Here is a 13,525-nt window from a genome sequence, read left to right as displayed (position 1 = left end):
GTCTGTTATACGTACAGTGTTGCTGTTCCTGTTTTAATGTATTTCATGTGTTTCTTGTAGTCGTCATCACACCTGCCACAGACTACAGTCAACATTAGGCAAATTAGTTAAACTAAAACCTTAACAGAAATGTTTATTAATGTGCACTGACCCTGTCATAAATGGTCTCTACTTTTTTATTTCCCTGCTGAAAGTTTAATGTGTAACTTTGTTTAATTGTATGGCTGTAAGATTCACAGAGGAAACAGAGGAAATGACATTTCAAAGGTCATAAGATGATCGAAACTAATGTTTTGAATGTTCATAGATTTCATAGATATGTTTGTAGGAAGGAGTGTGTGTGTGTGCGTGTGTGTCGCAATCACACAGGAAAGAGAGAGAGAGAGACGGAGAGAGTGAGAGATTGTTCTTATTACAGCAGGCGGGCACTCCTTCGTTCTTTATCTCCTGCTCCATTTCTCCCACACACAAGGCAGATAAAGCAGGTAAGAAACCAACACTTTAAATTAACATCCAAATGAAACAAAAAAACTTTTTAATGCTGACTTTAAAAACACAGATTGATCCTAAAATCCTAAACTTCTTGGTTACTGTAGATTTTCGAAATCTGACCTTTATGAGTTTTAAATCAGGGAACCACATGCTATCAGTAACTTTGGCACAGGTGAGCGGCGCCGCTACTGTGTGGAGACCAGAGGATGTGTGTTTCATTAACACAGGAGTGTTTGCGTGCATGCTGCTTTCATTCCAGCTGCACACAAACAGGCCTGGTCTAGATGTACATTAAGGTAGGGCCCCTGGTTCCGGTGGGTGCAGGAAAAAATAAGAGATTCCTTTCTACTGTAATCATTATTACAACACCTGAAACAAGTCCTTAAGCGCGTGTGGGTGTGTAAGTATGTGCTTGTATTATTCAAGTTGCGGAGACAAAAATGTTGTCACATTGTGGGGACTAAACTCCCATTTGCAGACAAACAGCTGGTCCTTGTGTGTTAACCATTCGATTCTCTATGGTTAAGAAAGGGTTGGGGGGCAAACGTGGTGGTTTTGGTTGAGGTAAGTCTGCAGCCGATGAATGTAAGTTGGTGCAATGTCCTTTTAAATGATGTAATCAGGTGTGAGTTAAAGAGATATGACGCAGACTTCACAGTGCACTCGTGTGTAATCTGATAAAATAAAGTATGCAGTTGGTATTTCATCTTTTAATGCTGGCTGCAACACAGAACAGGTTCTCAGAAATGAAACAAAACCAGACAGAAGCAAGGAAGGAAGTCTGTGGTGTCATGTTGGTGTATGATGTGGACATCGACCTGTCTGCATTTTGGGCAACTGACATGTGAAATTCATGTGCAATCATGCATGTTTCCATCTTCGTCAGTGTTGAAATGGACTGCATTAATATTGTGACATTCTATTTTTGTAGTGACGGCATCTATGAATCTGGTGACATCAGATCAATGTCTACTGTGTTTCAGTCTGTCATCTCAATGGCTGCTGTGAATGGGACACGGTTTTCTGCCCCCGCAGTAGACCGACTTCTAACCAACACCAGCAGCAGCTCCAGCGGCTCCATCAGCTCTTGGCAGGACGAGGCAGTGCGGGGAATCCAAATTGTTGCCACTCTGCTCATCTTCCTGGTGAGAATCATCTATGGCTCCAGAATGTGCCAAAATATTGGCATAACTGTTGAGATCATCTGTTGGTTATGAGTAGGGATGCGTGATAATATCAGTGCGTCAACGGTATTGGCCAATATCAGCTTTAAAACAAACTATCAGAATCGGCCAACATGCTTTTTCTTATTTTGTAGAATGAATTAAAATTACATACACTGAAAAGCATAGTATTTCATGTCTCCATCTGCTGGTGGGCCATCACGATAAGTGTATGCATGCATAATATGATGTTAATTCCACTACAGAAGAGACTTGAGGATCACTAAAATTAGGTGGGGGAAGAAGTGGATATATCGATATCGGCCAATTGAGTTGTTACATATCGGCATACGGGACATTGGCAGAAAATCCAATATGGTGTTTCCCTAGTTACGAGGTTTGGGGGCCTTAAACATAACCCTGTTCAGACCCACTGAATGGCTCTGTCAGCTTGAAATTGTGTAAATCTTTGTATGCGTTTGCTCTTAAAATATTTGAATGAAAATAGCTCAACACTTTGGGAAATACTTTTATTTGCTCTTTCTGTTGAGAGTTGGATCTGTACCACTATCATCAGTAAATATGAAACTAGAGCTAGGGGAAACAGCTAGCTTCAACATGTTTGAGGCCAAGGACCCTTTTGCTCAAAGAGAGGTTGAACAGGGACCCCCTATTACTTAGTATAAAGCTACGGGTCTTCTGTTGTTTGCACTTGCCTGCTAGCTGCTTAGTTAGCAGCAGTTGTAGCATGGCTAGGTGCATTAGCTTCACTCTCGGCACTTTCGTTGGGGGTTTCTGAGGTGGACAGTGTGTCAGAGTCTTGAAAAGTGCGCTTAAAATAATAATACAGCTAACTGGCTGATATGTGTCAGTAGTATGTTACTGTTAGCTAACTAGTCGACCTCAGTTTATGGACAGTTGCCACACAGTGATTACACGTTAGCTAGCTCACATGATTGCATAAGAAGTTAGCAATAGCAGTTAGCCTATCATCAATGTTGTGTACTGTGAATGTTTTTTTTATGAATAGGCTGATTTATTTCTACTAATATGTTGGATTCTTGTTGATGCATGTTTTAAACATATTCTAAATTCTGGGGGGGGGGGGGGGGGGGGGGAGATTAAACTCTGAGCGTCCCCTAGGCGTCGCGGACACCATGTTGAAGACCCAGGCCCCAAAGCTCACTAATTAAGACGTCATACCTTTTTTACAAAAACATGAAGTGTAAAAAAACAAGAGGTTATCTTTTTTACCGGGGGTTATGTTTGAGACTATTTCTTGGCCAGGAGCAGTGATTTCCTGGTCTTTCCAAGAAACAGTCTGACATATAACTTCTTCAAGTAAATATGTCACTTTACATTTTGGTTTTGTACTGAGATATATCATGGTAATTAGTGATCTTTAGAGGAGCTGGGAGGCAGACATTTTTACCTCTGGACAGAGCTAACAGTTTCCTTGATTATTCTTTTTCTTCATGTTTAGCTAAGCTAAGCTAAGTGTTCTCATTCAACTTTCTGCAGCAAAGCAAATCAGGGCTTTTCTTCAAATGTCAAGCTATTATTTTTAAAGTATGTCATCCTGAATGTAATTGGTTCTCTTGGTTTCTTAAGGTGGGCATGTCTCTCAACGGGCTGGTGGTTTGGGCACTGGGAATGCGGGGAAATCGTCACCTGGTGCGCCGGGGCAGTAATGAGGAGACGCGTGCTGCCAACAGTTTCCGCATTTATGTCCTGCACCTGGCCGTGGCTGACCTAGTGCTGATCCTGCGTACCCCGCTCATGTTGGGCTACATTGCTTATAACTACAGCTGGCCATTTGGCCTTCACTTCTGCCGCCTGGTCATGTTCCTGCGAGGCATGGGGTTATACGCCTCCGCTTTCCTCCTCTGTGCTGTGGCCCTGGAGCGATGCCTGTGTCTGCTGAAGCCCGTGTGGGCTCGACTGCGACGCCCCTACTGGGCTGTTCCTTTAGCCTGTGGCATCTTATGGCTGGTGGCCTTCATCTTGTCTACCCCCTACCTCAACAGTGCCTTCCTGATGGAAAAAAACGGGACATACCATTGTGTGGAGAGTGGGGTGTTTGACATGGCACTGTTTGTCACAGAAACAACAGCAGGTTTCATCTTGCCTCTGCTGGTGTTCTTGGGAAGTAACCTGGCTGTATTACTCACTATTCACCAAGCAGTGCCCTTAACACCCACCACCTCCACCCCCTCAACTGCCCGCAGGATGACCCGGATGTACCACGTGCTATTTTTCACCATGCTCCTCTTCCTTACCTGCTGGGTGCCATATTTTGTTTGTCGGTTTGTGCGGGCCTTGGCTGATGGACGACCTGACCGGATCATGTTGTATAAAAGAGCACTGAAAGGCACATACATATCTCTGTTTCTGGTGTACATCAAGTGTGCTCTGAACCCGGTGCTGTATGTGTTTGCTGCCCGAGGATTAGGCCGTGCTATCAAAGCTTCACTTGTCTCCACTATTGAAAGACTTTTCAATGAAGACTCCATGGAGTCCATACGAAGGAAGTCACTCAAGAACTCACTTAAAAACTCACAGATGTAGCAAGAGGTCAACAATGCTTTGGTGTTTTTACATTTTGATTAGTTTTATGTTGAAGTCATTATGCCTTTGATTTTTGAAAAGAGAGGAGTGTCTTAAATTTCACTTTTAGCTGGTTGGTTACATTTTTGTGCAATGTGCTCATACCCATACTCAAAATGTGAACTGTGTAAATCAAACCAAAAGGTATGCATGCTTTAGGTGTTTTACAAAAGGATCTGAAAGCCACAGCAAATGGAGAAACCAGTAGGTGTCATTATAAGTGTACTTTCTGTATATAGAGATATAATGTTGACAGATCTTAGTTGGATCGCAGTTTGATGACAATCACTGCTTTCAATTCCCTTTGAAACAAACTCTTTCTGACAGGAGAATTCCTTTGACACGGGATCTTAGGTATGAAAAAGACTGATTTAAAGTCTTGGATCAGTGGTGTCTGAAACTGATTTCAGCATTTCAGAGAAAGACAAGTGAAAATTACCACACAGCAGTGAAGTGCAAAACGAGGAAAACATCTCTCATCAAGCATAGCACCAGGCCAGGTTTCCCTACTGTCGGCAAAATACACGAAGATATATGGACGTCAGTAAAAGTACATGACTGCAGGCTTCAGAAATGCTGCTTCTGTTGCAGCATGCTGAAGGCAGGGTCATAATTTGGCATAAAAATGAATTCATGAATCATCTTGTCTGTTAGTCAATGGGCAGGGAACACCTTGATGGTAAACAAGCCAAAGTGAACACAGCATTATCTCATTGCCAGCTTCCTGGCCCCAGGGTAACCTTTGTCATATGGATTCCTCCGAGATAACGCACCCTTAAGCATGTACTGTCATAGTGTGGTCCAAGGAATATGATACTGAATTTATCTTATCACTATCAACAGTGACTCAGACCTATCAATCTGATGAAATCTGGTCAAGAACAGTTCCTTGTCCATACATCTGGTAGTAGTTGTACCAAATAAACCGATGAATGTATGTACTTCTTTAGGCTCTTTAGGCTTAGAGGAATGAAGCACACATGTAGCTTTATTACTTGTCTATATAAGCACACCTATTCTGTTATTGACAAATGGGAAAAAACTGTACATAATAGTAGCACTTTACATGTATTCTTTCTGCATTAAAACATGAATAAACAAAAGCTTTAAATGCCATCTGATTACAGGGTGGGTCCATTTTTTTTTGAGGTTTTTCTATCATTCCAGTAGCGTATGTTCTGTATTCAAATCCAAACATTCAAATTTTGGTCTAAGTACATATGTTTAAGCATCAAAATTAAATTTTCCCAAGCCCTTCTAAAAATATTCCCACATAACCTGATGTAGGTTTCTGCACAATGACGCTACCACGTATTCATTTCCCTGTCTGTCTAATGTGCCTCTTTGTAACTGACCCAAGCCTTCTTTGAGAATTGTGTGTTATGGGCTTAGCAGTATACTGCTGTGGACACCACATTATTCCAGTTTCAATCACACAACAACACAAACTAACCGATTGAAGCAGCAGTAGACCAGCAACTCCTGTGTCCTGCGATGTTAAATACTGGTATTGTTAAAGGAACCTGCTGGCTTTTAAGAGAGCGATGCAACGGCTTCATTTCCCAGTCGCAAAGGGCTGTTTGGCTGCAAGGCAAAGCAGTGGAAATATAACACTGTATACAGATAAGTACCTCACACAAGCCCACTTAAAAAAATTCAAACTACCCCTTTCACTTATTATTATTAGCGGCAAACGCTGCTGTAGCCTTCATTTCTGCTTTTTGCTAGCAGCTGAGTGGATGTTTCCATTTATAAAACACAGAAAAGAACAAAATGAGTTTCCTCAGTTGAGTGTCTGGGCTCAGCCTTGGAGATAGGGTGAGGAGCTCGGACATCCGGAGGGAGCTCGGAGTAGAGCAACTGCTCCTTCACGTCGAAAGGGATCAGTTGAGGTGGTTTCAGGCATCTGATCTGGGTCCTCCTGGGCACCTCCCATTAGAGGTGTTCTGGGCACGTCCCACTGGTAGGAGGCCCCGGGCAGACCCAGAACACACTGGAGGGATTACATATCTCATCTGGCCTGGGAACGCCTTAGGGTCCCCCAGCTGGTCTGCTGCTGCCTCAATCAGTTAGTTAGGAACACCTTAGGGTCCCCCAGGAGGAGCTGGAAAGCGTTGCTGGGGGACCGGGCCCCGGCTAAGAGGATGAAAATGGATGGACGGAGAAAAGAACGCAGATGGACCAGCCCCTTATTTATATCTGATATACAATCAGCCCATACTTACATGCACTCGTGTCTTCAAGGAAATGATTTCAATTATGAACAACTGCTTGGTTTTTATTTGTAAGTACAGTATTACAAGTGAAGCATTAACTTACTGAATGAGTTTGTGTTTTGGTATTTAGGCTCAAACGATAACAGAGAAGTTGGATATCTGAACTCTCCATCTCACTGCCAAATGCAACTACAGAGCACCAGTAAATTTAATTATAGTTTTCGTATGAAACTGAATACTGTAATAAACTGAAGGCAGGAGATAAGAGTTGACTGACCAAGGCACATAACCACAACGTCCATAAATAAGTCCATTCTGGCTGCAGTGCAGACCTTTGTTGCATGTTATACCTCTTACTCTCTACCTTTCCTTTCCTATCTGTATCTATACTATCAGCTTTGGAATAAAGATGAAATGCCAACAAAAAAATTCTGTCTTATCTCTGTATATGATGGTTTAAACTTTTCTTTTAATAACTGCTGCTTAAACTGCTGCCTGCCCCAGTGTCTTTCCTTTTTTAGTGCTGCTACAGGTGCCGCAAAAGTTTGAAATTTATTAATTCTACACATAACGGCTGCAATTTTTTTTTTGTTTAGGGTTGAGTTAGTACAGGCATCTCTTAATGTCCTTTGAAAAGAAGATTTCAAACTTGTGAAAGCAGAGATGGTGCACCACTGTTCACAGTGAAGCCGGGGTTGAAAAGCTGATCGGCAAGATTTTGTGCCTGCAGAAGCAGCGCCTGGGCGTTGTGGTTGATCTCTGATTTCTGCAGGATTTCCCCCAGTTTCAAGGCAGTGGTCTCAGAGTCGCTGTCTGGTATAATTTTTATCAATCGAGCCTAAGGAGAACAAAAGTATTAAGCACTGCTGTGTCATTTTGTGTTTCTGGTAAATATAGAGTATTATGACAGTGTTGTGGAAAATGTTCAAAGCCTTATTTTGTAGTTGATGAAAAAAACAGAGACAATATAGAACCCCAGATGTCATGTCATCTCTGTGCCTTTCATAAGACAGATTTCATACATTTTTCACAATATTACAAAGAAGTTGCACAACAGAGGGAACATGCTTAGACTTTCCTGTTTCACTGTAGAGGAAGTGCCCACTCAGACAATTCGACCACAACTTATTCACAAAAAAATATGAATGCTTGTGGAATTGTGCAACACATACAATTCAAACTGATACTACAATTTGTGAAAGTGTGTTTTGTGCACCACCCATGCTCACCTCTAATGTTGTTTCATCTTTACGTGGAGGTAGAGGGGGAAGGTTGAGACTTGCTTGTTCGGCTATCTGTAAGATCTGCGTGTGAAAACACACAGGAAGAACAAAACTGCTTGAGTACAGTTGTATATCCTCTTTATCTAACAGATAATTAAATGAAAACCACGAGACTGCTTGAAATCTGCTTTGATATAGTTCAAGTATATCATGCAAGCCAATTCCTGTAGTTACTGCTCAGATGTTTTCTCAAGAATTAACCCATTACATCAGATTCCACAAACATTTCAACATGCTGTTCAACTGAATCAACAAGAAATGCACAGACTAACTTAGTCTAGACAAGCAGGCTGATATTTGTGTGTTAAAATGCACTACCACAATTCTGTTGTCTGTGGTAACAGCCAAAGACATTTTGTAGATTTTCTTTTTAAATCTGCATGTTGGCACGTGTGAGTGTTTTGCACCTCTTTAGCTTTCTCCTCCTCCTCCTCCTCCACTTGGTCTCTCAGCGTACTGCAAGCGTGCTGTAAGGAGACAGCCTGCTCGTCTGTCCTCTCCAGAGCACGGACCACAGCCCTCAAGTCTTTCTGGAAATGCAGACACCACAACAAGACGTCATATAACACGATTACTAATGCCATTTGCTTAACTCCATTGCAGATATATAAATACTGATTTACACACTGGTGGGGCAGTTAAGTGTGACAGTTGTGCATTTTGTGATAAAAGCAACACATCTGGCACAGATGTAGGTTTATATGTTAGAAGAGATACAAATATCGAGGCACTGCATATTTGGACTCAAAGGGCCTTGGCAGCCATTTTTTATTTGTGTCTGTATGTGATCAGATCAGATTAGAACAGAAGACCACAGACATGTTTATTTCCTCTTCACTTTTTAAGGGTGCTTTTTCGAAGCTTTTAACCTGAGAAAAAATGTGAAAACCAACTAAAAGGAGCACGCATGCCCCCGTGCCTTAGTACCACAATGACAATCAATACACTTATAGAACGGCAACATGTCCAGCTGTACATCATTGGATTTGTCTTTCCAATAGCAGTACCATTGACAGAGACATTGCTGGATAAATTTCAGGATTGTCAGTAACCTCTCATCACAGGTTGCATGAGAACTTTTCAGTGTGGGTGAGTGTTTCAGGGTCGTATAAAGAAAAAAATGCCCGACGTCAGCACATTGTTTACATGTTTTCACATTGACACAGAGCTGTGCAAGCAAGTGATGACACTTTGCATTTGCATGCAACAAGCTCATAGCAGGCTTTCGATGCCCCTACGAGAGTTGTCCAGTGAGTTTCACACACACCCTCATCTGATCTAACCCCAGCTGGTTATTAAGGGTAATGCAGGTGGAAAAAAAAACATGCCTGTGATCTTCTGACACCTCATCTAATCTGCTTAACACATCTTGGCAATGAACAAATCAACCAAACCGTTTTCTTCATCATTCAGGCATATTTAGTGGCTATTTGGTGGCCACTCTGAAAATAGCTGTTACTATGCTAGGGCTTCATTTGCAATGACCTGATATCTAAATTGTTTTCAAAACATGTCAACATATATCTAGGCCAGATGTGTTGGGTTTATCACAAAAGCACAGCACAGAATTTTTTACCCTCGCTGCCTCACTACACATACATTATGCCTTTTCAAGGTTGTTGTAGCTGTAATCTCTTATTGGATCATTGTGCTGTTTATTGCATTTAGGTTTGCAGCCGAAAACTAAGTTCATTATTACGTCAGCTGTTAATTCCTTTATTTTTGTCATATTATCAATTTATTATTTTGTCTATAAAATGCTACAACATAGTGAAAACATGTTTCACTGTTGTTATTTACAAATTACATACACACAAGCTTATAATATACACACATGCACAAGCAGGACCTGTACTCATGTGGTAAATAGAGATCTCAGAGCTGCCCATGGACAGATCCCCCGAGCATTTGCGGGTGGCCTTAGCAGTGCTCCAGACGTGACCTCTCCAGCTACCAGTCCACACCCCATACTTGGTCCGTAGTGTGACTTGAACCAGTAACCCTCCGGTTCTCCAGCCAAGTCCCTATGGCCCGAGCTCCCACCCTATATAACTGTGTTTTCACAATATCACACTGAGAGTATCACAGTCCAGCTGCCGCCCCTCTCAGACTACAGTGTTTCTCACCTCCAGAGTGCTCAGATTCGTCTTTCCAACCACTGACTTCTTGGCCTCCTCCTGGTGACGCTGAGATGATTGCTCGAAATCTTTCTGTTTCTGCACTGGAACTTTGAGCTCTGCACACTGAGCAAGGAACCTAAAAATGTTTGGAAAACACATCAGAAAAAAAATTAACAAAGTGCATCTAAGACATTATCCTTTACAGTCAATGTTATTTTCTGTTCAGAACTTTGAAATAATGATGTTTGAATCAATATTACTAGATCAGACTGATTGTTGGGGTTGATGTTCGTTCATCAGCTTTAACTGGAATCCTATCATGATGGTATAATTACACACCAAGGCATCTTTTTACTTACTATTCACTTATTCATTAAATATGTAACTGCAGGGTAAGTAAATATGTAACCATAAGACAACAGGCCCATGCCATTTAGTAACATCTTAATTTCTGACCCATCTTGCTCACCTGGTTTTCATTAGGTTCAGATGTTCCTGGCTCTCTTTCTTCTCTTTCCGCATCAAAGCAAGAGTTGCTCTGGGGAAACAGAAAGTGTCCCCACAAAGTTGATTTTGACCACTATTCATCTGCAGTAATTGAAGTGCCTCCTAGTTTTGTCACGGGAAAATATGCTGGCTGATTTTAACGATACATCAACTTGTCAGCATTCTCTAATGAGTAAACTATGTAAAGACATTTTTTTGCAAATACCTCAAAACTACTTGACATTTCTGTACTGTAAACTATTTTTACCTATCATTCCACATATACACCAATAACGAAATATCTGCAATGAGCTAGCCGGTTCATCGATCTAGCTCTAGTTTCAATACATAGCAAAAAGGTACACCTAGGGTTGGGTTACATGGAGGAAAACAAATGTCACAACACTTTTGACCAGATATCAATGTTGCAAATATATTGTAGAGTATATTTAAAAATAATAACAGTAATGTGGATGTAACGACTAAGGCAAAATGTATACTTTTGCATTGAATTGACGCCGTAGCTATGTCTACAGCTGCTATGACATTTTAATTTCCCTTCGAAGATAAATAAAGTTATCTATCTATCTATCTATTTGTGGGGAAAATGTTCCCAGATAAAGACAAGGGTTTGTCTATGAATGCTGCGAGTTATAGTGAAGACGATTTGTGCACTTGCGTTTGAAATTGTCTCCATTAAGCCATACTTAATGTGTGTTTTGAATCAACTAAACTTTACAGCTCTTCACAGAAACTCTGCTGCCGAACAGTGTTCTGGAGGTGACAGGTATAACTGCAGAGAGTATAAATGCTCACAATGGCATAGGCCACGAGCATAGAGTCTGCCGCACGAGTATAAATCCCGCTTAAGTAGGTAAAGGCAAATGATAATACAGCAGTTTGGTAAGTTCAGAAAAATACATCACTTTAAGGTAATGCAGCCTTTAAAAACCGGAAAATACAACTTTCAATATTACAATAACAAAAATCTAAGATGATATCGAGTATCATATCAGGATATCAGTATAATGTTGATATATAGCCCAGCTCTGGGTACACCTATACAATCTAATCTGTAATCCAGTATAACATCTCTGCCACATATGCTACTTTCTGAAGTTTATAATGGCAGGAGTTGTCAATTCAACTACATGTTTATTACTGAGATTGTAGTTAATGCTGGTGTGACACTGTACTGCATTATTATTTAAATGTATTTCTAATATTTTACACTGTCATGTTTGAAAATGGGGTGGGCAAAACATGACAAACACCCCTCTATATACTGCCAGCTACAATTTCAGTAATAAATGTGCACTCAGTTATACTTAACCTCTCTGGCTGTGTCAATCAGAAAGTGTACATTAACACAATGAAACTCACAGTATTGACAAGTCCATCGTGTTCTCCAGAGCAACGATGGAGGATCGTGGCATCAGCTCCCACTTGTCCTGACCTTTGACCTTAATAGGGACTGAAGATGAGCCTACAACGTTTTCAGGACACAAACAGGGGCAAGACATGAAAACAAAGTAACAACAGGGCTGGTTTGCTTTGTGGTCCAACTCTAACAGTATGCAGTGTTATTGTTGCTGCATGATTTAACATTCATACACCCGAAGAAGACAATGTGGTAACGGAGCTGTTCTTACCTTTCCTCTTCTTTGCTGGTTTTGTGTGGGTGCTCTTGGTCTCGTGGTTATTTTCACTGGGCCCCGGCTCCTATAGAAACATTATTAAGCATCGTTAGGACACAAGATAACAGGAGATGGAGCAACGCAGACATGGAGTCAGTAGTAGTGTCTAGTTACATTATCTTACCTGATGCTCTGTTGCTTGTTTGTCCGTCCTCTGCTCTCTTTTTTTCTTGGTTTTCAATTTAACATTAGGTGTTTTAGATGCGGCTCGGTTAGAGCCTCTTACGGGCTTCATAACGGCTAACGTTAGCAAGCTAAGCTAACGATAACGGGTAAATAAAAAGCAAATGTAACGTTAATGTTACAGTATCTCAATATTTTAACTTCCGGCTAAGCTAATGTCAGTTAAATAAGTCACACTCGTGAAGTAACAGTAAACAGAAATATCCTTGTTGTGCGAATTAAGACGTAAATCACGTTATATAGCGTTAAGACACAAATGTCGTACACATGAAAATAAAATCCTAACCGCTTCAGACAAAGTTTTGTCAACAGTGAAGCTTCTTTTCGCGCTGCCGTGTTCGAAGCCGAGAGCACAACACGCATGCGTGAAACATACAGTATTTACCCGGGGTACCGCCTGACAGGCAGCTTCTCCTCTAAGGCTAAAGTTACATTAACAGCGCCAGACGCAATATAGCGAAGCTTCGTGTACAAAATTCAAATTAAACGTATTAATTGATTACCGTTTTACCAGACACAGCAGTCTCCCTTGAGGTATTGAACAAATATCGGCATGATACACAAAAACGCTGCCTGTGAGGTCCACTCCAGGGCAAAAATAACCCCTAACTTCGGTGGCTTGAAACCATTTTGGGAACGTGATTGTGACTTCTTTAAAAACATATTTATTTTCTAACAGATTAATGTTTTTTATCAGCCTTTCTGGAAACGGTTGTTGTACTATAGTTCCTCAGACAGCACCTTTATGTAGAGGTGCTGTCAACAGCTAATGGTAAATGACATTTTTTAATTTTACAGGTATTTTACAGCCGTTTGCTCTCCTGTCGTATGTTTACAGCAACATTTGTGGTACTTTGAATTATTTCTTTAGTACTTTGCCCTCTCCCTGTTTCCTCTTAATGTTTATCTTTGCACCAAAAAAAGAATAACACACACATACTTGCAGATACAAAGAGTATTGTGGGTTTTCAGTAGTTTAACAGCATGACTTTGTTTCCTCGTTATCTGTTTTTTAAACTGTTTTCCTCAACAGTTTTCTTACATTGTAAAAAAGGTGACAAAGGTATACATTATCAAACTGGGAGACTTTCCAGTACATTATTTTTAGTTGGTTTGGAGACCAGGCAGTCTTCAAGGGATCTATTACCTTGTCAATACCAAAAATTGTGGCCGTGACTGTCGTACACATGGGATCCAGTTTGACCATAACTTCGTAAATCTTTGGTAAACACTTGTGCAAACAACTATTTTAAGTTTTTGATTTGTTCTCAGTTTAGT

General features: G+C 40.9%; 2 protein-coding genes across 4 annotated transcripts; one reads left to right on the top strand and one right to left on the bottom strand.

Annotated features, from left to right (window-relative positions):
- Positions 1 to 378: 378 nt before the first annotated feature.
- LOC117252185 (C3a anaphylatoxin chemotactic receptor) lies at positions 379 to 5,378 on the top strand. Of its 3 annotated transcripts, none has more exons than XM_033618910.2 (3): positions 379 to 485; positions 1,476 to 1,637; positions 3,267 to 5,378. In XM_033618910.2, the coding sequence occupies exons 2-3, from the start codon at positions 1,488 to 1,490 to the stop codon at positions 4,221 to 4,223; spliced, it is 1,107 nt and encodes a 368-aa protein (XP_033474801.1). In that variant the 5' UTR covers positions 379 to 485; positions 1,476 to 1,487; the 3' UTR covers positions 4,224 to 5,378. The 3 variants fall into 3 exon arrangements, with proteins under 3 accessions (XP_033474801.1, XP_033474792.1, XP_078031065.1); XM_033618901.2 differs by having other exon boundaries at positions 398 to 485; positions 1,424 to 1,637; XM_078174939.1 differs by lacking the exon at positions 379 to 485 and adding an exon at positions 984 to 1,056.
- Positions 5,379 to 6,513: 1,135 nt separating this feature from the next.
- On the bottom strand, positions 6,514 to 12,588 carry cenpq (centromere protein Q). Its single transcript, XM_033628802.2, has 8 exons — positions 12,189 to 12,588; positions 12,020 to 12,089; positions 11,751 to 11,853; positions 10,351 to 10,419; positions 9,888 to 10,017; positions 8,169 to 8,291; positions 7,708 to 7,782; positions 6,514 to 7,316 (listed from the first exon to the last, which is right to left on the bottom strand). The coding sequence occupies exons 1-8, from the start codon at positions 12,297 to 12,299 to the stop codon at positions 7,122 to 7,124; spliced, it is 876 nt and encodes a 291-aa protein (XP_033484693.2). The 5' UTR covers positions 12,300 to 12,588; the 3' UTR covers positions 6,514 to 7,121.
- Positions 12,589 to 13,525: the final 937 nt, after the last annotated feature.

This window comes from Epinephelus lanceolatus, chromosome 2 (assembly GCF_041903045.1).
Source record: "Epinephelus lanceolatus isolate andai-2023 chromosome 2, ASM4190304v1, whole genome shotgun sequence".
Classification (NCBI taxonomy): Eukaryota; Metazoa; Chordata; class Actinopteri; order Perciformes; family Serranidae; genus Epinephelus; species Epinephelus lanceolatus.
This window is presented reverse-complemented; position numbering and strand designations above follow the sequence as displayed.

Bases quoted from the DNA above. Each gene is read 5' to 3' on its own strand.
- LOC117252185 (XM_033618901.2), top strand. From the start codon at position 1,458: ATGTCTACTGTGTTTCAGTCTGTCATCTCAATGGCTGCTGTGAATGGG. The intron at 1,638-3,266 runs GTGAGAATCATC...TGGTTTCTTAAG, and splicing joins CCACTCTGCTCATCTTCCTG to GTGGGCATGTCTCTCAACGG.
- cenpq (XM_033628802.2), bottom strand. From the start codon at position 12,299: ATGAAGCCCGTAAGAGGCTCTAACCGAGCCGCATCTAAAACACCTAAT. The intron at 11,854-12,019 runs GTAAGAACAGCT...AAAACGTTGTAG, and splicing joins ACCAGCAAAGAAGAGGAAAG to GCTCATCTTCAGTCCCTATT. The intron at 10,420-11,750 runs GTGAGTTTCATT...CTGTTTCCCCAG, and splicing joins ACGATGGACTTGTCAATACT to AGCAACTCTTGCTTTGATGC.